The 27728-nt window shown below is 46.0% G+C and overlaps 1 protein-coding gene across 1 annotated transcript in view; it reads right to left on the minus strand.

The window, feature by feature from the left end:
- The window catches only part of MYO1E (myosin IE), a 204914-nt gene that overhangs the window by 5735 nt on the left and 171451 nt on the right, over nt 1–27728 (minus strand). Inside the window, exons 21-26 of the mRNA XM_060151140.1 lie at nt 27380–27549; nt 25628–25773; nt 19097–19243; nt 17414–17571; nt 14577–14669; nt 11827–12028 (exon numbers count right to left, since the gene is read on the minus strand). Of these exons, the coding sequence (XP_060007123.1) occupies nt 11827–12028; nt 14577–14669; nt 17414–17571; nt 19097–19243; nt 25628–25773; nt 27380–27549 (916 nt within the window). The remainder of the gene's footprint in view (nt 1–11826; nt 12029–14576; nt 14670–17413; nt 17572–19096; nt 19244–25627; nt 25774–27379; nt 27550–27728) is intronic.

Raw genomic sequence — 27728 nt, forward strand, 5'->3', positions numbered from 1 at the left:
CAGGAGGCAAGCAGCACCACATGGTAGTTTGGAGCATGGGGCCAGCACTGGCCAGCTCAAGTTCAAGTCCAGCCCTATCCTTAGATGGACATGTCACTTCCTAAACTTTCTCGGAGAGTAAAGCACCCTCCCTGACAAGGTCACTGCAAAAGCATGTAGCTAGCTCTTCATAAACATTAGCCTCTGTTGCTGTGTCCCCAGCATAGGAGGAAATGTGAAAAAGATACATATTCCTACCAAAGTTTATAAAACCTATTTATACATCTAAATGATAATAAAACAAATAGTCATGTACCTATCCCCCTCCCTCAACTGTGGAAACAGAACTTTGCCATAGAAGCCTGCAGGTGCCTCTCCTCAACTGAAATCCCTCCCAGAATGAACCCCTAGCTTGCATTTTGTATTAATAATTCTGCTTTGCTTTGTAGTTTTACCACGCACGTAAGTATCCCTGAACGATACTTCTAGTTTGTCTGTTTTTTAACTATATGAAATGAATCACATGCTACTATCACTTGCTCCATTTTTTTTTCCAGCCGCACTGCGTGGCTCTTGGGATCTTAGTTCCCTGACTAGGGATTGAACCCGGGCCACGACACTGAAAGCACTGAGTCCTAACCACTGGACTGCCAGGGAATCCCCTCACTCGCTCCATTTTTGAGATGAACACTGTTGATGCATGTAGTTTGATTCATTCATTCTCATTGCTTTATACTTACTATTCCATTGCATGAATAGGTCACAATTTACTTATCCATTCCATGGTTGATGATCATTTGGGATGATTCCAATTTCATTACAAAAAAATGCTGCTATGAATGTTCTTGTGCAAAAGTTTATCCAAAGTAATTTCTCAACATCAGCACTATGGACACTTTGGGCGGACAGATAATCCTTTGCTGCGGAGGCTGTCCTGTGCACTGTAGGGTGTTAAGCAACATCCCTCGCCTTTACCCCTGGGATGCCAGTAGCACCTCCTCTGCCTGGTCACGATCATCAAAAATATCTCCAACTTGAGACCCTAATCCAGGTCTTCTAGCTTTAAATGTATTCTTTCTACAACCTGTGTAGCCTCCAGTCACCATTCATACATACATCGTCTCAAAGGCATGTAACTCTAGGTTGGTCCTAGTTACTGAGATCTTTAAACATATCTGGAACAACCATTTATTAAATATGTTCATGAAAAGCATTTAGAGAATGCATTTAGGAAATAGAAATATAGCAAACAGTCCCCCTCCCCCTTAGCTTAAGGACTAACCAGAGTGAAGCCTACATTCATTCGCTTACGAAAGAAACTTAAGATTTCTTCTAAGAGGGCCTGGGCTGAACTCAACGTTGTGGGGCTGGCTCTTAGGTCTGGCTGGGCCTGTTAACACCTGTGGGAGGAGGGAGGAAAAGGGAGGGTATTTCCTGGGGCTTGAGCTCTGGAAGGAAAAAACACACCCAGTTTTGAGCTGTGCTCTAAAGAGGCCAGAGCCTCACTGTCCTTGCTGAGCTCCTGTGACAGCAGACGCTGCTGGCTGCTGATGAGCAAGCTGGATCACGAGGGGGTTGGCTGGGGGTGAGGGGTTACTGGCTGCTAGCTGTCCCCAGCAGGGGTGGGGGGTTCCCTGAGTAGGAGGGAGCAAACCCCAAGGTAACTCAGGCTCCACTCTTCTCAGATCAACCCCGCCCCCACCTTCCCACCCCCACCAGACGCTTTCTTTCCTTGAAGAGGAAAGGCATTGTATAGTTCATTAGCATGACATCATTTCCTTCCTAGTCTATTGGAAATCCCCATTCCCTGCTTGGGAAGTGCTTGCTTCTCTGAAAGCTGGCTGGACAAGCAGGTTTTTAATTAAGCAACCCATATATTAGGGATGTGTCAGCATTTGGTTAATAAGAGCCATTAGCCTGGATACCAGAAGTCATCTATTTCCCAGTAACAAGGAATGGAGGAGGGGCTGGGGCTGTGGTGTGTGCATTAGAACACCCTGGGAGGGAGGAAGCCTCCACTCTGGCAGTTCCAGGGAACAGGGTTGGGAGGGTACGTGCACATATGCACACGTGTGTGTGCGGGCTTACGTGTGTGCACACACATACACTCACCAAATATTCATAGATGAAGAGTTGGCCTCTCTTATGTCCAGGGGAGAATACAGGTTGATGGGGTGTCTGGAGCCCAAGAGTGTTGGGACTTAGGTGCATTCTTCGGGCAGGGGGGCCTCTTAGCATGGAGGCAAAGCTGGATGACCCTCTGAAAACAAGGGCCATCCTGCCTGCAGCCTTCCCGGGAGTCTCCCCGCTCGCTCCTCTGCCCATCTGCCTCCATCTTTGATGGAGGTCACCCAGTTCCTCCCCCTTCATGTCTTTCCTGCCTTCCTTTCGAGGAAAGGAAGCAACGAAAGCAACTAAAGTTGCTTCCTTTCGAGGCTCCCTGAACATCACCCCAGCTCAGCATTTATTAGTTTACCTCACCCTCCACTGAAAATCCTTCTAACAGCTTCTCTCTGCTCTTGGCCTACAAAGTCCCTGTCAGGTGTGGCACTGCTGGCTCCCAGCCTCCCATGCTGCTGCAGGCCACACTGGCATCTTCCTACCTCTCTTCATGGAAGTCTGACCCCTGGTTGGGGTTAGGACCCCTGTCCACATACTCCTAGCCTACATCATATTTGCTGGTGACAAATATACTTTCCCCCTAAGATCAGGAACAAAACACAGGTGTTAGCTCACCACTTCTGTTCAATACCCACTGGAAGCTCTAGCCAGAGCCATTAGTCAAGAAAAAAGTCATACAGATTAAAAGTGAAAATACCTCTATTTGCAGATGAGATGATCTTGCACATAGAAAATCCTAAGGAATACACTTTAAAAAAAATTAGAATAAAAAGATTCAGCAAGATTACAGAACACAAGATCAACATATAAAAATTATCTGACGACTTCCCTGGTGGCACGGTGGTTAAGAATCCTCCTGCCAATGCAGGGTACACGGGTTCGATCCCTGGTCCGAGAAGATCCCACATGCTGAGGAGAAACTAAGCCTGTGCGCCACAACTACTGAGCCCCCACACGCCACAACTACTGAAGTCCACGTGCTCTAGGGCCCGCATGCCACAACTACTGAGCCTGTGTGCTGCAACTACTGAAGCCTGCGCGCCTAGAGCCCATGCTCCGCAACAAAGAGAAGACAGTGCAATGAGAAGCCCGCGCACCACAACCAAGAGTAGCCTCCACTCGCTGCAACTAGAGAAAGCCCACGTGCAGCAACGAAGACCCAACACAGCCAAAATATAAATGATTAAAAAAAATCAGCTCTATTTCTATGCACTAGCAATGAACAATTCAGAAATGCAACTGAGAAAACAATTTCATTTACGATACACAAAGAGAATATAATACTTAGGAGTAAAGTTAACAAAAGAAGGATGATCCTATTTATATGAAATGTCTGGAAAAGGCTTATCTATACTGACAGAAAGTAGATTAGTGGTTGCCTAGGGCTGGGGGATGGGGGAATGACTGCTAAGGGGAAGAAGGGTTCTTTTGGGGATGACGAAAATCTTCCTAAGTTAGATTATGATGATGGTTGCACAACTCTGTGACTATACTAAAAGCTGTCAAATTGTACTTTTTTTTGGCCGTGCCACGAGGCACGTGGGATCTTAGTTCCCCAACACGGGATCGAACTCGTGCCCCCTGCAGTGGAAGTGCAGGGCCTTAACCACTGGACCGCGAGGGAAGTCCCTGTTGAACCGTATTGTAATTTGAATGGGTTGATTTTATGGTATGTAAATTATATCTCAAAAAAGCTGCTTTAAAAAAAAGAAAGTAAATCGCATGGGCCTCTTTGGGGTCTGAAGTGCACTCCTGATACCCAGAGTGAGCTCAGCCAGCTTGTACGCAAGCAGCTGCTGAGTGTCCCACCCAGGATCCGGGACATAGTGGAGGAGAGGATGGAGGTGAGGGGACCATTTAAACACCTGTGTGAACACAGCCGCTTCACGGTCTTTGATCCTAAGGCATCAGAGCCTACTTCCTCAGTAAAACCAATCAAAGTAAAAACCTCAGGGATTACTGGGGGATTTGGGTTCCCATGTACAGTAAACTCTTGGCAACAGCTGGCTTGATTGTCCCTGGACAACTGCTACCATGCAGTGTAAAGTCATCTGGTCATTTATCCCTTGGCTGAATGGGGCTCACAGCACTCCACAGTTGGGAGAGGGGAGATTCCAGGTAGCTTCGAGATGGGGCGTTGTTTGCTGGGGAGCAGAGTGTGGACTGGGGGACTGTGTTTGATGGGGAATGGACGTGGAGGTGGAGAACAGCTCTGCATTTTGCATCAGGAAAGGGGCTGCTTAGGCAATCCCGAGGTAGCCACTGTCTGGCTTTTTCCTTTTTAAATGTTCTCGGTAACCAGGAAAGGGTACAACTGCTCCAGTAGGGCAGCACCTTCGCAAAGTGAGCCAGTTACAGCAAAGCCCTCCTTCTCACTGGTCACTCCTGCCTCATTCTCACATCTAAGCATGTCCTCTCTTCTTGTGAGTGTTGACAGATGGGGCGTGGTCTGGGAACCCCTGCCTGGAGCTCTGGGCAAGGTACTGTGCTGGGCATTTTCAGATGCTGCCTCATTTAATCTCACAACAATTCCCGCGAAATGACTGACCTAGGTTCCTGGAATTTCTTGCTGGCTTCATCAGTGGATGGCACGATGCGTACGCAGCAGGCTCCCAGAGCTCCAGCCACACTGACCTTTCTGGCCCCATGGTCTGGCCATGCTCCTCACCCCCTGACCACCGCTGCTAACTCCTGCTCAGCCTTTGGGTCTTGTTTCACCCCGGGCAGCATCCTCTGGTAGCCTGCACCTGCTAAGAGCAGGGGGTCAATGCAGTGGGACAGGGGCCTGTACCAGCTGACTCCCTGGCAGGGCAGTAGATTCCATGCGGGCGGCTGTCCTCACCACTGTAGACCCTGGACCTGGCGCCAGGCCCAGGAAGACTGTGTGGCCTCAATCTGCATGTTCTGAGGGAGTAGCAGAAGGGACAGTGGCTTAAGAGTCAGAGTCAGTGCACTGGGTTTGAGGCCCAGTTCTGACACCGGCTGGCATGTGACTTGGGGCCATCACTTCACCTGTTTGGGGATCAGTGTCTTCACGGGGTAAAAAGAGGGAATTCCGGCAACGGCCCAGGCCCTTCTTCTAATTCTAAGGCGGCTTTACAGAGTGCTCTCAACAAGATCCCTACGGTCGGGTGTACCATGGGACACAGGAAGCCTGCCCCGATGGGGCGATCACTCTCCCCATTCACCATACTGTGGATCTGGAAAGCACCACAGGAATCGGTCTGCGAGAACAGCCATTTTCCCAGCTCTGTTCGACAGACTCAGCCTTCCTTCAACCCAGACAATCCCCTTCCACCACTAGGTGGCGATCCTGTGCAGCCAATAATGAGGAGAGAGGCTGGCTTTCTACCAGCTGCCAGAAATTATCAAGGTCGTTTAGGTGCTGGTTGACTCCACTCATAGCCATGAAAAAGGGATTGAGATTTTCTTACACAGCAAACAAGATCCCCGTGCCCAGGGAGCAGGAACTGGCTCAGCCCAGCCTGTGAGAGAGGGTTGTTACGCTTTCAGGAGTTTTGTGGTCAGTTGTTAAACAGAGTCATTATTAAAGATGAAACTGAACACACTTAACTGAATAAATTATATTAAAAGCAAAGGCAACAAATACTCATAATCTGACCCTACCTAATTATCTTACCACATTTTACATCTCTCCATGCTCTTGAAGTTATTAACATCTGCTGCCTACCTGTGGTGGGAACACAGTAGGACAGTGGGAGACTGTACATCTCCCCCCAGCTCTGGGACCAGGGGTAGTCACCCTGGTAGCTTGAAATCAGCCACAGTGAGCAGAAACTGACAAAGGTTACAGCTCTCGCCTTTTCATCCCCAGAGAGCTAGCCGTTCACAGCGCACCACTTGCTGTCCCTCCACCGCCCTCACGATAACTCACTTTCACTCATCTAAAAGTGCTTTGCCTAGATTTATTTTGTAATGGATATGCAGGATTTAGATAATTTTGGTAGTGCTTACATTTTATGATATTTGTATTCCAAATAAACCTCACAAGATTGAAAACGGTTATAAAAACAACTATTTCATTGGGATAATGGGGGCAGGAGTAAGAATTTCAGACTCACAACGACAAAGTTACCTTTCCTACTGCCCCTGGTATACAGTTATAAAGCTCTGCATCACAGAGCAAATCCAGCTGCTTCATTAGACGTAACTCTGGCACAGTGTAATTTAGTTTTCCTGTTACTATGTGAGCCGTCGTTTCAGGGTAATCTGTACAGTTGGCCCTTCACATCCATGGCTTCTGCATCCCAGATACAGATTTAACCAACTGAGATTGGAAAATATTCAGAAAAAGAATTCCAGAAAGCTCTAAAAAGCACAAGTAGAATTTGCTGGGCAGGGCAACTGTTTACCTAACATTTACATTGTATTCAGTATTATAAGTAACCTAGAGATGATTTATAGTACACAGGAGGATGTGCATAGGTTATATGCAAATACTATGCCAAATGCTATGCCATATTATATAAGGGACTTGAGCATGAGCGGATTTTTCTATCTGGCGTGCGTGTGTGTGTGTGTGAACCAATCCCCCGTGGATACCAAGGGATTGTACACATTTACCACTTTATTGTGTCTATTCTTCATTAAGAAGAGAAACACATGAAGAAGCTCGGCTACAGCACCTTGCTTTTACAGCAGGTCTTTTTCTGAGCAGGGAATTAAACATCTAATGCAGTCACATTATAACCCACACCACAAAGTTTCCTGAGTAGTCAAGCACATTATACCCAGTTTGCTTTGTGAAAATCTGCACTGCTAGAAAAGCCCTGTTTTAGTGCCTGGGAAGACCAAGTGGTGCCTTCGCCCTGAGACATCGGGATGCCGACCGACCTCCGAGCCCTCGTGGACAGCTGCCTAGTCTCTCAAGAGGCCAGAAGCCCACAAGAACGCAAAACGCCAAGTGACATCAATGACAACAAAGCGCTGTAAAGTCAGGTATTGTTCATTCGCTCTGTCCCTGGGATGTAGGTTGTTATAGTGATTGGAGCAAACGAGGTTTAACTAGAAAAAGACTGTGGAATAGTAAAGCAGGAGAAGGAGTTTTGGACTTTATTTAGTTATTGAAATGCAGCTAGTGTCTGTTGCAATATTACCTCTCAGCTCTCTGTTCTGCTGTTGCTCTGAGCCCACAGAGAGCAGGCATGGCTATTAGATGTGTGTGTGTCAGGGAAGCGGGACGGGGAGAGGATGTCTCCCTGACTCGTCCCCTTGTCTTGGCTTCGCTAGGCTGCCCATTCCCCCCCACCCCAATTAAAGCCAGCAATGCCTGAAGCTTAGCCCCTCATGGTGTCTAGAGCTCTATGCAGGCCAGAGGTTTGAGCTCTTAAGGGTAAAGCCACTGGGCCAGGGGACACCCACTTCTCAATCCTGGTAGAATATTAATATTTCCCTGCAAGACCAAACCACATGAATAACAGTCATAAAATAAATATAAATAAACTTTCAAGTTGCATTGTGCTTCATAGTTTACAAAGCCCTTATTTAATCTTCCTGACACCCTGATTGGGTTTTACATTTCTGATTATTAGCTCTATTATACAGTATAGGTGAGGAAACCAAGGTGTAGGAGGATTAAGTGACGTACACGAGGGTGTCAGCTGGTAATTAGTGAACAATCCATGTGGCCGGCACGCGGCACACAGCAGGCACATGGTTCAGTAAATATTCAATGCATGAATCAATGAAGGAAGGAACAAATGACCCGGGACTCATACCCAGTCCTTGCAAGTGTGAATCTGTGCTCTCTGCGCATGGCCAGGCCACCTTCTCCACCTTCTGTGAACTTCTCTGCAGTCTCCACACCTCTGGGACACCCGGGTATGCCTCATCTATGACAGGGTGAGCTGGGATTAAGCTTTCAAATATCATGTCTTTGTTCTGCAGATGTGAAATTTATGTCTTGAAATTCCAAGAAGGAAAATAATGGCATTTTATTTCACTGGCTCTTTAAAATGTGCTGTGTTCCAAAAGGTTGAATCTATAAACATGACTGGAAATTTGGGAACGGATGCCAGGAATTCCTAAGCTTCGTGTCTGCCTGGGCCAGGGTATGGCTGCTGCTCCTGCAGATTATGGGTTAAGAAATATTGCTGTTGGACACTTGTTGGAAATTTTAAGCTCCTTGAAAAATATGGCTCCATTAGGAGAATCCTGTCAAGAGACACACAGGCAGCATTTAAATTTTTCTATCGATCCTTCTTTTGTGGCATGGCCAGAAGCCCTACCGCTGAGCACTTTCAATATTTTTCTGTTTCTCCAACTTCTAGTTGGATTAATCTCTGGAGTACCTTGAAATTTCCTGAAGTTGTCCTCCCATGAAATGGACCACAGGATTAAAAAGGCCAACAGAAAAAAACATTTCCAGTCTGGGTTTTAATGCCTCCAGTAATGAACTGGAGGTAGATTATGTACATCTCAGTCATAGGAGGGAAGATATAAAGCACACTTGATTGGCAAATCAAGTGTTCCTGTGAAGCCAGAGCAAAGGCTGATGAATGAACTATTTATATGGATTCTTGCTTTACCTGTTCTCTTTCCCTGAGACTCAGGAAGATCTTGAACCTGAGTCAGACTGTTCAAAAGGTATGTTAAGGGACTACAAGATTATGATTCCTTCTACGTCTTAGTTTTCCTGGTCAATGATAATAATGATGATGACAACAAACATGGCATGGCAAGGGTAAAGAATCCAGCTGGGGTGGTAATTAATTTAGTGAAGGCTTCATGTTCTCTCCAAAAGCAAACACAAAAAACCCAAAAAGCATAAAACCCAAACCGACTGAACCCGAAATAAACTGACAAAGACGTTCCTGAATTAACTTGAGGTGCTAATTACACCATTTGATTTTATCCACATTGCACGATCCAAAAGAGATGACTGCTTATGCTAAATATGTCTATAAAGAAAAGTGCACTGAGGGTGGGAGAGGGAAAGATGAACCCAGGAGTTGAAAGTCCAAGGAGACTTGGTGGTAATCTCCCTTTTATAGGTTGGTAAATTCAAGGGCACTGTTTGGGACTGTAATGTAAACAGGAACTTCCGTCTCTGTGGAAAGGTACAAGCTCGGGACCCAAAGGTCCCTGTTTGCTCCAGCAACGTCCCACGGAATAAATGCAATTCATGTTTTCTTGGCAAAGAAGAACCGTTGAATGTAGGTAACCACGAGGCCCCTGAAATGCTCGTCTAAAGTCTCTGGCCACATTAGAAATTATTTTAACTTTGACTTTATGTGTTTTAGAAAATAAATACAAAGAAAAAGCTCAGCCTTTTGATCAGAGTATGATTTCTCAAGGAATATTTGCATCACAGCAGATTTAAGTGTACAAAGAGGAGGCTGGCTGGGATTCTTGTAGCTACAGGACTCAGTGTGCCTCATACGAGTTTTACACACAAGTTTTACATACAGGAAGATCATACTGCCTAGTAGATGGTTGTGAAGGTTCCCTCTCCTTCCAGCCCCACAGCCACTGCCAAAATAGCATCACGTATGCCTGATCTTTAGGCCTAAAGGTGGCAAAGGGTGTGATAAGACTTAAATAGGGAACAGCGCAGCTGAGGGCTGGAAGGGAGCAGCCTCGGGTAAGACACAATGTTCCTAAATTGCCTGCTTTTTGGCTGACAGATGCTCCCAGCTGGCTGGTGTGCAAGTCTGTAACTTGCAAAGCAGGCTGGAAAGATGGTTTTGCTTGCCAAAACCAAAGCAAGTAGGAAGCTAGCAGACAGAGCTAAGAGATTTGGTGCATTTTGCTGACTGGTTTTAATCCCCTGCCTAGTTCGGGAAATCAGACTGGGCCCAGGAAGTCTTGTCTGATTATTTTAGTTTCTTCCGTCCATTTGAATAGCATAGGCCTGGGTTAGGGAGTAAGGCTCCAGTTGCCTCAACAGCACCCTTCCAATTCACCTTCATACAAAACTTCCCTGGTTTCATCAAAATGACTTGACAAGTGGTTTTCAAAATGTGCTCCCCGGGTCAGCAGCACCACCATCCTTTCAGAACTTGGTAGAAATGTAAATTCTTGGCCCCTACCCTGGTCCTACTGAATCAGAAATACTGGAAGTGGGCCAGGAGGTTCTCCAGGTGAGTCTGGTGTACATTAAAGTAGGAGAACTTCCTCTTTAGACCAAGCCAATCAGGTAAACCATGATCATTAAAACTGGTGGGACAGAGCTACTTATGCAAGAGTTGGGGGAGCACAGAGAGGGATCTAATAGAAAGTGGCAGCCACTCTACTGATGCCATTTGTATAAAACCAAGGTCCTTTCCTCTCTGTAGCCCAAAGGAGGTAAGACTTGCTAGGGGAAAAGGAACACCAGGAAAGAACCTGGTGACGTCCGGAAAAGTTCCTAAGAGCTCTGCGGTCTTTGAGAAGGCCTGGAGGTGAGTGGGTGGCTGCCCACCCAGAGGAAGGAGCTGTTGCCTCTCACCCGGCACTGCCCTATTTTGTACACAAGTCTCCTGATCACACTTGAAAGTTCTTTATTCTATAGATATGGTGAGAATAGAAAATGGAGGTGGGCAGGAGGGAGGGGAAGAGTGGGCTGCAGTAACCCCACGATCCGGTTAGGCAGAGAGAACTACTGAGAATCATGCAGAGTCGGAAGATTCCTCAAAAGTCACTAGCTCATCCACCACAAGATAATGATTGCTTCATCACCACCATCATCGTCATCGAGCTACAGCTGACTGAGTAGCCTCCTACATGCCTGGAACCATGGTAGGTGTCTTATGCAGATTTTCTCTAGTCGTCCCCCCACCCCCAGCAACCCTGCAAGCTTGGTGGTATTACCTCAGTGTACAGATAAACAAAATGAAACTCAAAGAGGGTTAGGAGCAGGTCCAATAGTAGACAGGTAACAGGGGCTGAAACAGGATTCTCATCCTTATCTGGTATGTGACACCATCGCTCTATAATACTCCAGCCTGGTGATTTCCATCCAGCCTGTACCCGAATACTTCCAGGGACAAGGTGCTCCTTACATCCTAGGGTAGTTCATCTTTGGGCTACTGGAATGTTCTTTTGTTTACTGGTGCCAAAATCTACCCCCCGGCAGAGTTCACTCACTTGTCTTGAAGTTGGCCCTAGTGATATGCCTGGTGACTCCACAGGACCCAGCGAACCCACTTCCTACACTGGTAACTCTGAATATCTACACAGAGTTCCAGGAATCTTTACTTCCTTCAACTAAAAAGCCTTGGTTTCTTTTCTTCCCCTCTTCATTTTCTGTTACAGAAAGGCAGAGAGGGTCTCATTTTAAAGCCCTGAAGATTTGTCCTCATAACCAAGCATCTGCATCTCACAGAATGCTGGGATGGTATTCTTTATGTATCTAATGACTCTTTGAGCTGTTGTGTTCACGCAACTTCAGGCACAGATATGAATCGAAACCCCCATTATTCCTCTACCATCCCAGAGAGCAAAAAAGGTCACAGAGCCATCAGATCTCAGGGTGGAAGGGGACCCCTCTTGTGATGTTTCCGAGATAAGGCCTCTCTGGGGAATGAAGTGTGTGGGATCAACTTGCCTGTACTTTTAGAAAATGGCAACCGAGGGCTTCACAGCCTTGGGGCTGGATGACAACACACGTGGGTGGAAAACCAACCTTGAGAATCATGCGTGGATGGCCCCCCAAATCCTTGAGCCTTGGTGCGGCTGGTGGAGATGGAGGTCGTGAGTTTCACCCATGGGAGGTGGGGCTCTTACCCTGCAGCACCCTGGTCTGGGACCTTGAGGAAATCCAAGCTCTCCGGCGTCTGTGACACTCGGTCTGAGCCAACGGACTGTTGTCGCGGTAAGGGTGGGCGAGCCATAGAAGGGCACAGGCTCCTCTGAGTGGACCTCTGGTTTCCAGCAGCGTGGGGATGCAGCACAAACTGGTTTTTAATGACTCCATTCTGATGGTAGCCTAGAAAGTGGGAAAGAGGAGAAAACAAAGCAGAAAATTTCTGATCCTATGCTCAAGGCTCTCCAAATTGTTTTCCACCCGTTAGCCAAGAGTGAGTTACTTAGCTTTGCCAGGCCTCAGCTTCCCCTTCTGAAATAAGGGAGGGCATAACTTCTCATATTTTGCGAGGAATAGAGCCCAAGACATTGTACACTGCCCGGCCAGTGCCTGCAACATAGCAGACGCTCATGCATGCTTGTTGATCCTGACCTTAGAACCACCAAAAATGTTCAGGGGTTTCGAAGCCAATGGTCAAAGAAAGGTAAGCCTGCAGCTAGTTGGGAGGCACATTCTTGGGTCTAAGAAAAATGATGACGCTGTGATTCAGGAGGGCTGGCAGCCAGCTGTTTAAACAGCTGGACATCCATTTTCAAGGGGTCAGTCTGGGGTGTCCTCTGCAGGAGCTGTGGGAGGTGAAGGGAGCACCCCACACAGGCAGGGGAGATGTGGCCGTTGGTTGGATTAATCTGGAGAGAGCAAGCTGTCTTAGCCAAACTGTTCCTGGTCAAGATCACGTTATCTGGTAAGTAACAGACTCTGGTGCTGGGCTCCAAACCGGGCGCCTTGGTGAAAGCGGCACTGTCATTCCCAGCTATGTATGAAGAAGCCCTTATCTCTTCTCCCACTGACAGATTTGGGGAAGAGTGAAGGGGAACAAGGCTCCCCAAGGCACGCTTTTGGTAAAGCCACCGTAAAGCAAACCTCTTCCATGCGAATTAAGAGAAGAACTCTTTGGTACCAGTGGGATGACCCTTAGTTTATAAGGCGACTCGGGGTTCAGGTTTGGCTCTGCCTCTGATAGCTGTGTTGACCTTGAGCGAGATACTTGACCTTTCAGAGTGTCAATTTCTTCATGAAAGAGACAAGGAGCTTGGTGAGACCCCACATGCTGCCAAGGACAGCAGAAGGGCATCCAGAGTGGGACGTGTTCCAGGGCCATGATACTCAAAAGGGGTCCCATAGATGGACTGCTCCGTGCCACTCGTGACCCACCCACCATCAATAAGCTCAGAAATTAAGAGCAAGCATTTAGAAACGTTCACAGCAGTTTCACAGACATATCTCATGTCTGTTGAATCTAGTAAGAAATTTTGGCTTACATTTTGAATGCTTTTAAAATTCCATTCTTCTAGTAACTTTTATTATATCTTACAAAAGAATAGTTTGTGATGGATTAAAAATTAAGTAAAAAACCCCACAAAAACCCAAAACAAAACAAAGCCAAACCCCAAGCCCTTGATCCTTCATCATAGATAGTATGAGAAGTACTGATGTAAGGGATTGGGGTCCAATCGCCTCATTTTATTGGTGAAGAAACTGTCACACACAGAGGTTGGGAGCTGTGCTCAAGGTCAGGTATTTGGTCTGAGCCGACTGTGGCCAACACAGCTGAGGCAAATGAGCTTTCCAGGTGGTCTGGCCAGGATTTTGCACGGGCGGCTGGCGCATAAGTAGTAACAAAACACTACACTGGTTCTCTTAGGTTCTTTTGTGCTTGGATTTTCTTCAAGGATAAAGGCAGAGGGGAGGAAAGACAGCTGGGCCAGGCAGGATGGGGACTCCAAAAGAGATGAGAATTAGTTTCTCACTGATAGGCATGGTTGTCCATACTTCAGCACGCCAACTGTGAGACTCCAGAGCAGGAGACAAAAGAAATGCTTTTTACTGCTTATTTTGGACACTGCTACAAATCAGTTCCCTTGTCTGGGATGATCTGAGTCAAGTGTGGTCCCAAGATGACCCTTTTCAGACCTACAATCCTAAACTTATTAACATCAAACACTCTGGGGACAGTTTCTTATTAACTGAATTGTGAGTGATGGAAAAACATTTTGTGAGTTTTAAGAATACTCTTCCAATACTAAACAGATTCTTTTAAGGGCAAAACCTCTTACATTTATTTGGGTTTGGATTTTGACTTGCATGCTATATTTTTATCATTTAAAAAAATGAGAAAAATGAAACATACGATCTAAACATTTTTCTGAATCCATTTTGTATTCTCCCAGATATTACTTTATTTCTTGGAGCAGTTCTCGTAGATTCTATCTGATTAAGAATAGACTTTCTATTTATTCACTCAGCTGTTAACTCGTTGCAAAGTATTGTCATGGCATTTGGCTGGAGCTGAGTAGTGGTGGGGTCATACCTTGCAAACTCCAATTTCCATAGAGGCAGTGTCCTACACCTTAAAAGCTGACGACATTCTGGTCGTCATGGACAAGGAGCTCCATTTCCTCTTACTGATGTACAAAGCCTTTCCTAAGGGAGGTAACACTGCCAGGTAAGGAAATGCAAACCGCTGACTCAGCCACCGTGCACTCTCAGGAGCTCATCCATGCCTCCCCTGGATTTTGGGGTCACAGGTAGGGCCATTGTGTTGGGAGGAGTACCTCTGGCACTGAAATGGCTCACGCTGGCTAATATGTGGGCACTTATTGGCTAATGCGTTTCTTCCTCAAGGTATTTTACACATCTGGGTCTAGTCTACGGCCCATGCTTGGCTTACCTGGTGGCGGAGGGGCAGCTCTCATTGGGTAGTTGGCATTGTGAGTCCCACCGGAATAACCTCTGCTTTGAACGGTGTTCCTTCGGGTAGGACCTGAAATAAAACCAGCAAGACAAAGTTAAGATTGGTGGCTACTGGCTGGTTTTATGGCTCCCGACGGTCTTCTGCTTATGGAAAACTTTTGAGAAGTTTGGAACGCAGGTGTCCGTCGGATGTGCAGGAGACTGGTTGCAGTGGAGATGGCTGTTTGAGGGAAGCATTGTCCTCGCAGCTATTGGATGGGAGGGGCTGGAGGACATGTGATGGAGGGAGGGATTTGACATGTCAGAGCCAGTAGCTTTACAAAGAGGTGTTATCAATAAGCTTACAAAGGGGTTTCTATTGTTGTAGACTTTGCAAAGGGACAGAGGAGACCTCTGAATGTTTGCACTCATGCTCTGACCACAGCACCGCAGAAGCCGAGGCTGCGTCTGCTGCACATCGTGGTCACTGACGTGAAGGACACCGCAGCTCCAGCACCTCTGCTTTAGTCCAGAGCCTTTCTCGCCAGAGTCTGCGTTCTACAGTCTTCTAAGTAAACACAGAGACCCTGAAGGGTAGAAGCAGACTGATACCCTGGACACAGACGTGCAAGTGTTAGAAAACAAGCAGGGCCAAATGGAGCTTCCTGTGGGCCAGAATTAGGGCTGGGGCGGCCGGGCCACGGGGGGCCAGACGAGATCTCTGCAGAGACTACGTGTTGGAAAGGAACACAGTAAACAAGGTCTCGAGTGGGACATGAAGGAGCTGCAGGACATGAAGCTGATTAAACCAGCGGGAAGAGGGGTGCAGAGAGAATTCCTAGTAAAGAGAAGAGCAGGAAGTGATAAGGCATGACAGCATAACGCAGAGGAGCTGGGTCTCAGGTCCTGGGACAAGGGGAGGAGGCCAGGTTAGGGTGTCCCCCTTCCTGCCCCCTTTTTCCCATGAAGATATAATAAAACACCGTATTAGACAACGTTTCACTTTGAGGCCTGCTGAGAGCATTGCTCACACACATCTTGCTGGTTATCTGCAGCTCTCCTTTGCCGTGCTCTGTGCCCTGGGTTCTGAGCCCAATGGAGTGCTAGGCCTCTGCATTCCAGTTGGGTTTGGTCAGTGGGAGGCACCGGCAGGAGACTGGGGTGCCAGAGGAGAGAGGGGCTGGGGTATCTCTTCCCTTTTTTCCCCAAATTGAAGTATAGTTGATTTATAGTTTCTGGTGTACAGCAAAGTGACTCTGATATACATACGTTCCTTTTCAGATTCTTTTCTGGAGTCTCCTCTACCTACATCCTTAGAGTAACAGTGGGATCCTGCTGTTCTCTGCCCGAGTCCCAACTTTGTTCCCTTAGCCCTGCCAACACCCCGCAAAGAGTCCTTTATGTGAAAGTCTCTTAAAAAAATCCCACCTAAATGTGCTGTCTTCTGCAAATACCAACTGATACACAGATATATACCAACATTTTCTGAGTGGCTATTTCTCTGTACTGTATTAGTGAGTTACACAGTACGTGCCAATGTGCGCCTTGTAGACAGATGTCATAAAGGCCTATTTTATACCTGTCATACTCTTTTTTTTTCTTGGCCGTGTGGCTTGCGGGATCTTACTTCCCCAACCAGGGATCGGACCCAGGCCCCGGCAGTGAAAGCACCAAGTCCTAACCACTGGACCACCAGGGAGGGAATTCCCGACCTGGCATACTCTTCATCGATCGTACACATGGGCTGCATTCTGTAAAGATATCTACATTATATGAGTACATAGCATATGTAATTACTCTAAATTAAAAATATAATTTATATAATATATAAATATATATATTTATATAATATATATAATAAATATAATTTATATAATATAAATTATATTTATATTTTAATATAAATATATTTTACTCTGCCTTATAAATATAATTTTATAAATATCATAAATAGGAAAAGAATCAAAGGCCAGTAAAGAAGTCAGACTGTGCTGTGAGTTACTGCATGTGTGTCTTCTACTGAAGCAATTGACAGTGAAGGAGGGCGGTATTAAATGTGATGCACAGTAACAGAGCAAAACCTTGTAGGGAGCTGGTAAATATGGTCAGTTTCTTTCAAACTGACAGAAGAGGGCTTCCCTGGTGGTGCAGAGGTTAAGAATCTGCCTGCCAATGCAGGGGACACGGGTTCGAGCCCTGGTCTGGGAAGATCCCACATGCCACGGAGCAACTAAGCCCGTGCGCCACAACTACTGAGCCCGCATGCCACAACTACTGAAGCCCACGCGCCTAGACCCTGTGCTCCGCAACAAGAGAAGCCACCACAATGAGAAGCCCGTGCACCGCAACAAAGAGTAGCCCCCACTCGCCGCAATTAGAGAAAAACCCTGCGTGCAGCAACGAAGACCCAATGCAGCCAAAAATAAATAAATAAATATATTTTAAAAATAAATAAAATTGACAGAAAGGATGAGGTTTGTATTGTCGACAAGATCAGACTGGAAAGGGCTGGGAAATGTAAAGCCAGCAAACTGATTTGTTTTAAACACAATTCATGCTGTAATGCCAGGAATACTACACAAAACTACAAAATCATTCAGAAATGTTTAACCTGCCCATTTGCCTTGATGTTGGTTTAGTCTGAAATGTTTCAATCTGAAGCAAACCCCAGCCACAGGAAGCAGTCAAAGTACTGGTTTTTTGCCCTGCAGATCTGGGCAGTGTTATGAGCATTTGGTAGGAAAAGAGTTTGGCTCAGGGCAGGGTGAGGGAGGGCCAGGCGGGAAGCCCAGAAGCCTAGCAGTGGTCCCGCCTGTGGGGCCCATGAACACTTACGGGAGTTCCTGGGCAGCCCGGGTCCGATGCTGACCTGCAGCACTTTGTTGCTGGGCTTGAGGATGGCCAGGTCACCGAAGCCTTGGTGGAATTGCACTTGCCGGGAGCCCCCTGCACTCCAGGGACCCCAGTTCTCCTTTTTCAACTTGATTTCAAGCCTGCAACAAGCATATTTGTTGGAATTAACAAGTCGGGATGGAGCAGTGAGAAAGTGCGGCTCATAGACCCCAGCATGGCGTTGTGCTGCTGGGCAAACGTGCTATAAAAACAAGGCAAGCCTGGATCATCGGAACAGGCACCGGGCCCGGCGGCCAGACATGACAGTCCGTGGGTTTCCCCGACAGAGGCAGAGCATTCGGGGTCCAGCCCCTGGGAGACACCAGTTGGTGAGGGAGGTACCCCAGTACAGGCGCTTTGTCACTCTGTCAAGTGGATACAGGTGGGACTGCCCCGGGAACAGAAAGAAAGGCCAATCACCAGGCCACACCCGCTGCGGTATGTCACTGTGTTTCTCTCTGATTGCCCAGGTCTGTGTTTGTGGAGGACCGAGAGATGCCAGACACAGAGCTCACATCTTCTTTGCACAGAATGTGGCTGCTATTTAAGTTCTATTCCTCCACCCTCACCCCTACCCCAGGGAGGAAAACGACAACATTTCCCTTCCCAGATAAAAGGGAAATTTACTCACAACTGCAGAACTCCTCAGCCAGTTTTCATTTTCCACATTGCCTATATGCCTACATAATGCAATTTCATATTTTGCTTTTTTTTACCTTATATTTTTTCATGTTGTAAGACAGAAAGATCATAATTGCAAGTAGCCGACTATTCTATTGAGTGGCTTGGCTATATTCTTCCTTTTTTTGAGTTATTCCCTTATCACAAATTCCCAGACAAAAATAATTGCCCCCCGTACTCATGGCCAAATTGTTCTTTGGAAAAGCTGTAATGAATTCATTCTGTTTCCAGTATCTGTTTCACTGTAACCACAGCAGCATGAGTTATGGAAAGGTCCCCTCCTTACGGGATTAAGGCTTTACTTTGGCCTCTTCCTTGTGAGTAGGAAGACTGGAGGATATCCCCATTTTATAGATGGGGAAATTATGAAGGAAGAAAAAGCCAAATAACTCACTCAGCAAACGTGAGATTAGAAGTTCAACACTCCGCCAGTGTCTGGTCCACGAGACAATGTTATTAAAGCAAATGAAGGTGAGAGCCCAGACACAAGACACCAGCCATCCACAGCCCCCGAGTCTCCAAATGCCCCAGCAACACGCTGTATTACGCATTGATCTTGGGAACTTAAGTTCCACTCCAATCACTTTCTTCTGCTTCAGCCTTACACTACTTCTGCCTGCTCTGCTAAATAAAACATTCTTTTATTGGTGATATATAAAATCTGCCTTTTCCTGGCCTCACGTTGGTGACCTTTGTTCAGAGGATAAGATACACCATGCAATGAAGTCCTTATCTCACAGAAATGCAAAAGTGACGTTTTCAAAGCCTGTGGCAACCATGCAGACTGTCTTCTGCAGGCCCTAAGCGTCCACGGGGGAAGCCAAGACACCCAGGGCTCCTCAGAGGCACCCAAGCCAGTCAGACCCCATCCCCCCACCCCGTAGGCCTCCCCTCCTCTCAGCCTGGACCTCAACAGTGAGATCAAGGCCCCAGATCCCAACTTACGTGTTGCTAAATTTCAGAGGTAGTTGCTTCTGGGTTTTTTCCTCATAACGCTTTGCTAACAGGCTCAAGAACTCAGTTTTAAAGACGGATTCAAGCAAACTGTCATATTCTTGCTCATGAAGAATAAAAAGGTCATCCTGCATAGTACTGCAAAGAGATTGGAAAGACTTAATGAAAGTTGTAGTTTTGTTTATTCCATGAATTTTTCCACTCCTTTTTTTTTTTTTTTTTTTGCGGTACGCGGGCCTCTCACTGTTGTGGTCTCTCCCATGCGGAGCACAGGCTCCGGACGCGCAGGCTCAGCGGCCATAGCTCACGGGCCCAGCCGCTCGGCGGCATGTGGGATCTTCCCGGACCGGGGCACAAACCCGTGTCCCCTGCATCAGCAGGCGGACCCTCAACCACTGCGCCACCAGGGAAGCCCCTCCACTCCTTTTTTAATCCTGTAAAATAGCACTAAATTTCTACTGTCTTTCTCTCTGTAATAACTGAAAATCTTTAAAACAGAATGACGTACAAAAATAAAGTCACTAAAATCTGCTTTTAAAAGAAGTTTATAGCCCACCAAAAGCATAAGTGAAATATTCTCTCACATGACTTTTAAAATCAGGAATTTAAGGACAATTTGTCTGTATATATAAAAAAAGAAAATTTGTTTTCAAACATCCCTACATTACAACCATGCTACCTGCACTAGGATTTGTTGTGATGAAGACCCCGACAACCAGTGGTTTAATCTCTGTCACTCAAGAGCATGTGTAAAAGCAATTCAGGGCCAACATGACAGCTCTACAGTGCCTGGGAGCCAGGCGTCTACTCCTCCTCTTTACAGGTACGACCAGGAAGTTGTACAAGTCATTTCTGCTCACACCCCATTGGCCAGCACTGTGTCACTTGGTTACACCTAGGTGAAGGGAGCCTGGGAAGTGTAGTCTCTGGGTGGGCTGCCAGCTATTCACATGGAAAGGAGAGAATGGGTATTACAGGACAGCTCACAATCTCCACTATACCTCCTTGTTCACAAACTTTTCCAAACTTGCAATTGGAATCTTTTCTTAAAAGTGTGAGAATAATATACCTCAGAAGGTGTGGCCACAAAGCTCCTATCATCTGCCTGTTTCTAGGCAGATGAAAAGTCTGGAATTGTCTTAATCACTTCAGTGACAGCAATTCAAAACTCCAAAAGGCACTTCTGTAAAAGTTGCTCACAACAGCTCTGCCAAGTCATTTGGAATTAAAGAAATAAAGCCCCAGCATCTAAGAAGGTCTAGACCTTCTAAGCATCTAAGAAGGTGTGGACCTTCTAAGCATCTAAGAAGGTTTAGACCATCTAAAGTAGAGGTCTAAGAAGACCTCTGCTTTAGGAAGGAGGGTGTACAATGGGGAAGAGGCAGAAAAGAAGCACCACTTTTTGGTGTGTGCGGTGGAGTGAAACTCCTATTTCAGCTGCCTGACTCATGTCTGGGCATGTCTGTTTGCCTGGCTGTACTTTAGGCGGTAGAGGGATTATTCAACAGGGTTATTAAATGAGTCCAACACAGGAAACCTTGAGTAGTTTAATGTGCTCAGATGTATTAGAAGTTTCACGATCATAAAGAAATAAAGCAAGCAGGGCAAAACATCAAGGTCAATTATCAGCATGAGTCTGGAAATGAGAAGAGGCTGTTTGGATACTTTGACTTCAACCATCAGATTCAAAAACCCCTCCCTTTGGTGACCCGAGTCAGAGAGTTAGGAAATCATCTTTACCCAGGCCAGAGTTTCAACTCATTCCCCTCTCCTCAGCCCAGGTTCCCAGATCTGAAAACAAAGCTTTTACATTTTTTTTTTCCTAAAAACTCAGACTTATGTTTGGACTTCACCTCCGTCTTATTCATATGCTCAACCTGCAATTCCTTACAGACGACTGGCATAGTAGGCCTTGTTGAAAGATGCTTTCCTAGTCCCTGGTTTGGCTGACTACTCGTTCTTTCTCCTCTCGCCTTTGTGGCTCACTGTTGTACTGCTGACAACACGAGAAAATCTTATTTCACTCCCTTAACCAAGATCTTCTTCACAAAAATACTAGTTACAAAACGCTGGGTAAACTCTTTTTTTTTTTTTTAAAGCTGAAAAGGCAGTTTCAGGTAGGACAGCCCCTGCCTTTATTTCAGCCTTTTAAAAAAATGTTTCCTGCTTATGAAATAGATGCTCCTTTTAGTAAACTGAAAACTACAAAGGTTAAAAAAAAAAAGAAGAAAATAAACCTTATCCGGAATTCTACCATCCAGAGACACCAGTGGCACCAGCCGGGGATCCTACATTAATCTCTCTGAGGAAGTGCAGATATACGTGGTGTCAGGCCTCCTGGGAGAAGCTTCACCCAACCCCAGGGGAAAGGCTCACTGCCATCTTTTGTGTCCCAGGAGTATCCCGGATAACAGTCTCTCAACACTTGTAAGCTGTGTGCCCCGTGTTTACTCAGGGCCCTGCTCCTCCTTCCAGGACGGGATGGAGCTCCTTAAGGCAGGGACTGTGTCTCGTTCACCTTCAGATCCAGAGCTGAACACAAGGTAGGTGATCAGTCCAAAAACAGAGAAATTCCAGGTTTCCAAAAGCTCAAAAGCCACAGCAAGGCAAGATTTCAGGAATGCGTCAGGTCAGCTGAACAAGAAGTGAAGCAGCCTGTTCTTCTCGCCAGAGGTTTAGGGCAATCAGGCGATGAAACAGTCTAGGCAAGAATGTCGTGCCCAGGGCAGCTGAAGCCTCTGTCTAAAGCCCCCTCTTCCAGGCTGATTTCCCCAGTATGTACAAGTACTGGAAAATCTACCGAACCAGACAGGCAGCCCCACAGCTCTCGGTCTTAGGTCTCTGGGGGTCAGCTGTCAGGACGAGGCAGATTAGAGGCTTCAGAGAGAACCCCACATAGGAGATTTTATAATTCCAATCTCATCACGTACAACAGGAAGGCAAAGAACATGGGCTATTGAAGTTTGTGGCCACCCTGCCAGCAAATTGAGTTTTTCAAGTAAGAGCAAGGCCAGGTCAGTATACGGTTCTTGGATAAGAAGCAGCTCTTGAAGGATCCTTCAAAAATGCATTCTGGGCCTTCTGTCAGCAGAATCCCCAAAGCCTTGGAAATCCGATGTCTCACCTGCATATCAGTGGGTCACCTCCTGATCGTCTCACCACGTCTTCAACCGAGGCAGAAATGCAGGTGTCAGTGTTTTGGTCTAACTTTTGTTTAGATAAGGATTTTCCTGGCCCTTTGAGTAACTGGAGTCTTTGTAGCTCTCTGAGCCATTGGGTCTAATCTATTTTTTTTCTTGTAAGTTAAAAAAACATTTTTCTTAAAATTTCAATTATAATTCAACTAGATATATCACCATTTATAAGAAGGTAAAGACTTCTTGGGCTTTCCTGGTGGCACACTGGTTGGGAGTCCGCCTGCCAATGCAGGGGACAAGGGTGCAAGCCCTGGTCCAGGAAGATCCCACATGCCGCGGAGCAACCAAACCCGTGCGCCACAACTACTGAGCCCGTGCGCCTAGAGCCTACGCTCCGCAACGAGAAGCCACTGCAATGAAAAGCCCACGCACCGCAACAAAGAGTAGCCCCTGCTCTCCTCAACTACAGAAAGTCTGCATGCAGCAATGAAGGCCCAATGCAGCCAAAAAAAAATAATAATAAAGAAAACCCAAAAAATCAAAAAGGTAAAGACTTCTAAAACTATGATGTCTATTGAAGGATTAGGAAAAACTTTTATTATGAAAATTTTCAAATATCTAAAAAAGCAGAATGAACTTCCACATGTCAGGTTTCAACAATGATCAAGCCACAGACAATCAAATCTATCTACAGTCTCATTCCCCCCACTTCCACACACCAGCTAGGTTACTGTAGAGCAGAGTATAAATGTTATTTTATCCTTAAATATTTCAGTCTGTATCTCTAAAAGATAAAGCTTCCTTAAATAAAAATAACCACAATACCATTATCACAGATAAAGAAATGAACAATAAATCCTTCATATCAAATAGTTAGTTATGTTCACAGTTCCCCAAATTGTCCCGTAAGTTTTTTTGTATGGTTGGTTTGTTTGAATAGGGAGCTGTGAGCCAGTTTGGCTTTCCCAGTAGTTGTAAGAGTTAGGGACGGGCTGAGAGATGAAGCTTGTAGGACACTTTGATAGTCTGAACTAGAAGAATCCATTAGGTGGTCATTCCAGCCAACAGTCAAGAAGTAAGCCTCCTAAAGTGTTCAAAACACGTTACAACTTTCTTCCCGAAGAGCTAGACAACTGTTAAAATTTTTCTCTATGCCAATACTGAAATACATGGAGAACACACACACACACACACACACACACACACACACACACACACACACACACGTTCTCCTGGTACCACAATCCATTTCTACTCTGGATTCCATTTCACACTCCACAAGCCCATGTGGTTGCATTCCTAACTTGGTTTAGATGACTAGCCTAACCCAACGGCTGAAGGAAATGGGGGAACGGTATTAATCTTCGCAAGCTGGGGCTTAGTAACTATAACATGCAGATATAACAAGTTTAAATGACACAGGCTCTTTTTTTCCCCTAGATCCAGAACAAATTTCAGGCTAAGTACCTCATTTTATTACATCCTCTAACAAGGAAAGGCCACAAGGAAGCAAATGTCCAGAATACTAAAGAGAAATGCAGAAATACTAAAGAAATAATAGTATTTCTCTTTAGAAATACTAAAGAAGCAGAAAAAGAATCTGATTTTACTATGAGACACTGTATCCCCAGAGGCTAAGAGAGGAGGAAAAAAAAAAAAAAAAGACAGAAGGAACAAACTTGAGTGTGAATATCCCAAACCTTGATAAGCCTCAAAGACTTGATCAATAAGATATTAAGTGTCAAAGTGCTTGATACCAATGTAGGCCTATGATGATCAAGCACTCCTTGATGGTATGAAGGCTGCAGACAGACGTGGGCAATAATAATAGAAAGAACAACGATTGTTCTCAGAGTAATCAGCACATGTGCCCCAAAGCTGTGACTCCTGGGCTTATAGCCACGGCTACGGCCAAGTGTGCACAGCACGTTTCAGCTCACCCAGCTTAGCCCAGGTATAGCTGGTCCCCATGCAAGAAAAAAAGAGAAGCTTCCAGTTGGGTTCCTTGGACCAGCAAAGACAGCCTCAGGGCCCAGCTAGCCAGGAGACTGTGGCCAGCAGGTCGTGGCCCATGAGCTGAATTCTCAGAAAGACCCTCACCTGAGGGACACAGACAAGATTCTCAGAAAAACCCGACAGTGCCTAGGGCGTTTCCGTGAAATCCATGGCACTGAGACCCACCTGAGGTGGGGCTGCAAAAGGCTGCTGATGGACTCACCTGCTTCGTTCTACCACATCCTGAACTGAAGGGTTTTAAACTCTTAACCTCACTGCACTGCCTGGCCCTTTATCAGGAAAACTGGGAACAGATAGAATCAGAAACCACAGTGACACAGGCCAGAATGGACACAACTTAAAATCTGCTTTGGATTATCACACTGGAGCCAGGATTCCTAGCCTGGTAAATCAGATGCCCGAGCACACAAAACCCCTGCTTTTTCCTAAGAGCAGCAGTTGTGTCTTCTGTGTGGAATAAGAGTTCCAAATTCCAGGAAGACATGTTCGCAAGTAACCAGAACACCTCTGCTTTGAATGCAATGGCAGCCCGGGGCTTGCCCTGAGAGAGGCAGTGGTATCCTCAGGAGGGCCAGGGACGTGACTCAAGGAGGAAGCTACTGGGCTCAAAGGGGCCTTTCTTCCTCTTTTCTTAGCCTTCTGTGGACGGAGAGGATTTCCTCTCATCAGAGGGAACTTAGTCTGGGAGTTAGCAGGGGACTTAGGGACGTCTCAGCATGCATAGAAGCCCCTCTGCCAAAAGAAAGCCACAATGCTGACACGAAGAGCAAGGGCCCCTACCTGTGAACCTGGAGTTAAAGGGAGCATTTGGCAATGACTCCAGGGCTACAGATTATGGAGACCAATTTGTACCCCCCACCCCGGGTATTAATAGGCATAAAGGGCTCCAAGGAGTCCAAAGAAACTTCCCACCTAGGACAGTCAGAGGTCACAGCAAACGAAAACGCAGTACTGATGACCTAATGTCCACCTGTGTTTGGGCCTCTCCTGGTGAAACGGGTTAGGTCTTCAACAGGGGCGAGGTGGGCTTGGGGGCAGGGCTCGGAACACTGGCCCTACTTCGATAACAGCAATTGTGCTGGTTGTTTCCCATACTACATTTATTTCTCAAATTTTATGGGAACAAAGGATCTGGGTATCCCTTGATCAGAAGAGCAGATCAGAAGGCAAATTTTCTCATCATCTTGGGACTCCCTGAGAGCCATGAAGATGAGCTCTTCTTTGGGAAGAAGAGGAAACTGGGTTCGCTTCATCATGATTTTTACAACTGGGGAGCCTGACTGGGCCTTTCTCTAGGCTGTGTTTGGAACAGCGGTTGGTGATGTTGAGGAGGGACAGGGCTCCCCTGCCCCCAGCGCTGGCCACTCACCTGAGGGACACAGACAAGATCCTCTCCATCTCGATTCTCCGCTTCAGCACCTCCTTCACAAGGCCTTTGTCTGGACCCTGCTTGACCTTTTCTCGTCCAATTAAGTACAAGCATTTCGGAGTAAGAAGCAAGTCTCGCTTTACGCTCTGTAAGGAGAGGTGTTTGAAAAAGTGTCAGAGTGACAGTAGTCCACACAAAGGGCATTTGTGACCAGGTGAAGGGACGCTGCTTTAGGTAGTGAACTTTCACTACCATCGGATGGCCATTCCATTTATCATCTAAGTCCCTCGAGAGCAAAAGGGGACACTGTTCACGATTCTTAGGTTGACATATGTAAAACTGCTGATACCTGACTCTCTCTGACTTACAAAAATGGCAGACCATCAGGTAACACCTAAGGTATCAGGGCTAACAAACACATAGGACCACCCTACCAATGATCTGCTACAGAATGTTTCTCTCTCAGGGATCCGTGCATATATAAATTTTGTGAGCCCATGGAATGTTTACTTTTTAAAATTGATAAATTTTCATTTCAATGACAATCCTTAAAAATCTAATATAAACATACTGTATTATACTCAAACACTACTCAGAGACTTAAGCACTCGTGTTTGCATTCACATCTGCCACCAGAGCAGCTGGTGCCATACTCGGGTTGTAAGGAATGATTGGGTTTTGGCAAAACAACATCATCCTTCTTGTGAAATTAATATTGTTATTATTTTTTTTTCCTGACCAAAAAAACAAACAAGAACCAACACACATAAAAAGCTCTTAATGGGCCCATAAGCTATTGTGGCTTCATATTTCACTATTAGGGTCAAGATTTTATCAGGCAAAAGAAAATGTCTATGGAAAGAGGTGTAAAAAAAAAAAAAAAAGATCAGCTGGCCCCCAGTGGCTCTGTGAAAGCCCTGCATAGTCATTTGCTCAGGGAAAATGGGTAAGAACACTTCACTTTATATTCTGAATCTTTGGATCCAATGAGCCTACTCCTATCAATTTTTTCTAAAAGCATCAGAAGACAAATGCACAAAGACATGCGAAAGGATGCTCACTGCATCCTTTTATTTACCATGGTTTTTAAAAAAAAAAAAGCCCACTGAGAACAGATTAATGAGAAACTGGTTAAAAATATAGTGAAGTGGGCTTCCCGGGTGGCGCAGTGGTTGAGAGTCCGCCTGCCGATGCAGGGGACATGGGTTCGTGCCCCGGTCCGGGAGGATCCCACATGCCGCGGAGCGGCTGGGCCCGTGAGCCACGGCCGCTGAGCCTGCGCGTCTGGAGCCTGTGCTCCGCAACGGGAGAGGCCACAACAGTGAGAGGCCCGCGTACCGCAAAACAACAACAACAACAAAAAATAGTGAAGCAACTGTTGAATGGGATACTATGCAGCTTAACAAAATAATTTATATTGACACATTTATTAATATGGAAAGTTCTCCGTGGCATATTTTAAGAGCAAAACAACCTAGGACATAAACCAGCATGTAAGGTAGATCTCATTTTTGTAAAACTAAATATACAAATGTATGCCTGCAAAAAAAGTTCTAACGGATACACACAAAATGTTAACAGTGATTGTTTCTGGGTACAGGTGGCTACTTTTCCTTTGGCTTATCTGCATTTTCTAAATTTGTCTACGACGAGCATGTTCTGTTTTGGTAATCAGAAAAGCAAAATTACGAGTTATTTTTAAAACTAAGGAATCTGTTTGGTGACTCTCAGAGGTGGGCAGTCAGCGTGTACCTTGAACCTCCTGTCATACTTGGTCACCGTGTCTGCAAAATCAATCTTCTCTCTCTTGCCCACAAACTGCTGGAGTTCCGGGTGCTCTTCCATCCCTATGTAGTCCCCGATGAAGTTCCTGTTAATACTGTTTCTCCTCCTCTCCTTCTTGTTCAACAGGAGGTCAGAGGCTGCAATTCCCAAAAGGGCAGAGAAGGGGGAAGGATCAGTCCCCGAGAAGGAGGAAAATGCTCAGTGTGGAAAGACACAGAGAAACTCGAAATGAATGCAAGGTTTTAACACACGACATTACATGCAAAGTAAAATGAACTTGTAATTCGTCTAAGTTCAAAAGTATTCTTAGATTTGG

The sequence above is a fragment of the Lagenorhynchus albirostris genome, chromosome 1 (genome assembly GCF_949774975.1).
Source record: "Lagenorhynchus albirostris chromosome 1, mLagAlb1.1, whole genome shotgun sequence".
Taxonomy (NCBI): Eukaryota; Metazoa; Chordata; class Mammalia; order Artiodactyla; family Delphinidae; genus Lagenorhynchus; species Lagenorhynchus albirostris.